Source organism: Phytophthora infestans, genomic scaffold (assembly GCF_000142945.1).
Source record: "Phytophthora infestans T30-4 supercont1.2 genomic scaffold, whole genome shotgun sequence".
In the NCBI taxonomy this organism is placed as follows: Eukaryota; Oomycota; class Peronosporomycetes; order Peronosporales; family Peronosporaceae; genus Phytophthora; species Phytophthora infestans.
In genome coordinates, this window is record NW_003303757.1 from 1,203,790 (window position 1) to 1,207,197 (window position 3,408).

Below are 3,408 nucleotides of genomic sequence, written 5' to 3' on the forward strand. Positions count from 1 at the left end.
GTGGCCTTCCCCGTCAGCTACCACGTGCTTTGCGGAGCTCGCCACAGCCTCTGGACGTACAAGCCTGAGCTCATCAACAATGCGGATGGACCCACCAGCAGCTACGCTATCTTCGCCGCCTCGGCCCTCATCACTCTGGGTGCTGCTGCCTACACGATCAAGGCGCCTGAGGAGAAGAAGGCCGACCAGTAATTTGCCCACCTTAGTGTCTTTGTAGTTGTTCGCACGCCTACGAACGGAGTGAACGATCACCCCGCTAATCGCTCTGGGCAACTGGTTGAAAACTGGCCGACGACGCGCTTGTGCTGCAGGGAAGAGGGTTTGGCGGGAGAATTGGCGTTGTCATCGTGGACGGTGGTGGACTGCAGACTTGATGCTCTAGTGAGAAAAAAGAACACGATAAAAATGAAATCAATCTAAGACCAAATGTCGCTGTGCTCCATTTGTTGCTGCGTGCAGGTTTGGATCATGCCGTCAACGGCCAGCTTCGTGGCTTCACCTCCATATGGGGAGCATTGATTCGAGACATCATATTAACGTGTGTGTGATGACGCATGCCGCCGAGCTAAATGGCCTGCTCTTCCAGGTCGTGGCCGTCAAGCTCAGCGCCCCGTTGATGAACTATCAGCGATTCTACGGTAATTGTAGCCTGGTTGCTCAACAACCCGCACCCACCGACGCGAGTGTTAAGCGTCAGCGTCAGCGTCAGCCTGACTATTGCTCGCTGACTGAAGCTGAAGCACGCCATGCCAACTTGGCATTGCCAAGTGGTGAGTTGACAGCACACAGGTGCTTCTGTCCAACATGTAGCGGTCACGTTGTGATCGCCACTGTCGATTCGTCAGGCTTCACACCATGCAAATCTCAGCGTGGCGACAGAAAATCAAGCCCCGCACTCGCACTGTGCGAGTCGCACAAGTCCAGGAAGAAAAGATGGCTACAGTGCCGAGTTGAAGTGCTTTCCACAACGACGGTCATGCGCACGCATTGCGTGACTGGAAGTCCACCACATCAAAAAAAAGTGGCTGCGAAAGAAAGCACGTGCTTTCTGAGCTTAAGCTTCCGGTATAAAACCGGTAAGCTACTAAAAGTATCCGCTGGATTTTAAGGGACTGTTTAGGACATTGGCCCCTCTACAGTAGGTCAGTAGTAGACCGCCAAGCAAGCTTCGACATGACTCACCCGAAGCGGTCTGCGCGTGCGCATGACTATTGGCTAAGCTCCACGCAATCGACGTCTCAAGATCGGCCGTGCAAGCTGGTCCCATCGAGTCGTACACGTATGGACATGGTTTTGGAACGGCAACAACACCGAAACTCAGCATCAAAGAAGATGACGCTCGAAAAATTGTCAAAAAGGGTGCAGAGGACGCAGGTGCGATGGTCGGGACCGCTTTGCTGACACCTCGTCATTTCCCAACTTAACGTTGACCCCACAAGTCACCGCCAAGACCCGACCGAGACAGCATGTCGACTTCCGTGTACCAATTCGTCTCCACAATGACCCCGTGCTTCGCGTCGGAAGTATTGAAGCCAATGACGCTCTCATCATCTTCCACCTCAAGCAAGCCATTCGCGCCCTTCTTGACTTTTCAGTGCGGTGAATGTCCGCGACAATTCTCGCGTCGCTATGCGTTGCAGGAGCATCTAGCTACGCACACGGGCGAGAAGGCTTACCGGTGCCCTGCACATGGCTGTGGCAAGCGCTTCACCACAACCAGCAATCTAGCGCGTCACCGCCGCATGCACGGTGACGAGCTGCAGCCACTTGCGTGTTTCTCGCCCGGGTGCACCAAGACGTTCACCACACAGCACAAACTGCAGCGCCACATGCGCGTGCACACGGGCACTCCCATGCGATGTTGCAAGTTTGCCAATTGCTCCAAGACCTTTAGCTCGACCGGCAACTTGAATCGCCACATGCGCAACCAGCACATCCGCTTTGGACATCCGCTGACCAGCGAGGCTACGAAGGAGGAGCAGTCGCCGACGAGCGTGGACATTGACCCTGTCAATGTGTTTGCTTGGGGCAGCAACAGTCCTACAAGTATTGCTATGCAGATCACCCCCATCGGAGAGGACTTGCAACTTGATACCAATAGCGATCACCATGTCTCCGACGAGGAGCTGCTGGAAGTTCTCTCGTTTCTGCTAGAGGATGACGAGCCCCAGGACAAAAAGGAAGATGCCACGGACCTAGCGACGGCCACGACAGCAGTGTCAGCCAGCTAGTTGCAGGATGGTATTGTACAGGGAATACCAAAGTACTTTTAGTAATTTGACCCACTGGGCCTATCTTTGGCTGTTTCTGAAAAGCTGAACCGACCGGGAGCGACTGTAAATGTGCAAGAAGAAGTGATACAGAAATCAAGTAAAATGAAGGAATCGTTCATGATCAGGCCGTGTGGCTTGTGATTTCGCTAAAAATGGCAATTTCAATAAATCTGCCTAATTTTAGCAGCTCAGACAACGACGGTGAAATTCGCCACCCTCTGAACGCCATCCTCCATAGTAGTTCTTTTTTTGTTTTCGCGACAGGAAAATCCGTCGCACATTTTTATTGGTAGATAAAACGAATTAATTAGCAAAAAGCAAAGTTGAAAACCTCAACGTCTAGTGGCTGGCAGGCCGCTGTACTGTTGGGCGGTAGCTGGCAAACCAGGGCCGACGTTGTCTCGACAACAACATCAAGTCCTTCTTTTGAAACATGTGCGTCGAAGTTATCGAGTATAAGCACTGATAGTGCCTCGATCTCGAACTTGAGCAGCTCTCGTACATATATCGCCACACTTTGGCATCCATAAAACTGCTCTCCTGCACTGAGTATACATGACCAACCGGATGTGTTAGTAGCTCCACGAATATCACACTATTTAATAAAGCAATTATATAAAATCAGCAAGATCAAAAGATATTACCGTGCTGCAAACCGCTGACATAGTATCATAAACGCACTTAGACCCTTCTCATCGCTTTTCTTACCAGCAAGATACGTTTGAAGCCATCGCGTTTGCTGCTCTTTGAAATATTGAATAAGTAAATCTGTACAAATACTAAGTAACAAGCGGTTTTAGGTCACAATGTAGAAATAAATTAATAAGAAGACGGTTTACCCATTCTTCTCGTCGCACATCCTTCATAAAGGTTACCAAATCGTGAGAGAAGTGTATTAACGGCGCTGCACTCTGGCCCTTCAAGGTTTTGCTGGTTTGGGCACCCGCAAAGTCTTGGATGAGGCGCCATTTCCAGAGTGATAGAAATTCTAACTATATGTGTTATGCTACCCGTAGGAACCAGTCGATTCAATTTACTCTATCATTGGTTAAAATAAAAACTTGTTCAAATCTTTTATTTTGAACTTCAAGTGTTCGGAAGAGACTGAAAAACACGGAGCCGCACGATCATCGGC

At 50.2% G+C, this 3,408-nt stretch overlaps 1 protein-coding gene across 1 annotated transcript; it reads left to right on the top strand.

The window, feature by feature from the left end:
* Positions 1-547: 547 nt before the first annotated feature.
* Positions 548-2,405, top strand: PITG_01387 (uncharacterized protein; the record flags this gene model as incomplete). The annotated part of the gene is made up of 3 exons (XM_002908011.1): positions 548-770; positions 1,121-1,374; positions 1,440-2,405. 3 exons carry the CDS (start codon positions 548-550, stop codon positions 2,229-2,231), a joined length of 1,269 nt encoding a protein of 422 aa, XP_002908057.1.
* Between the last annotated feature and the right edge of the window lie 1,003 nt (positions 2,406-3,408).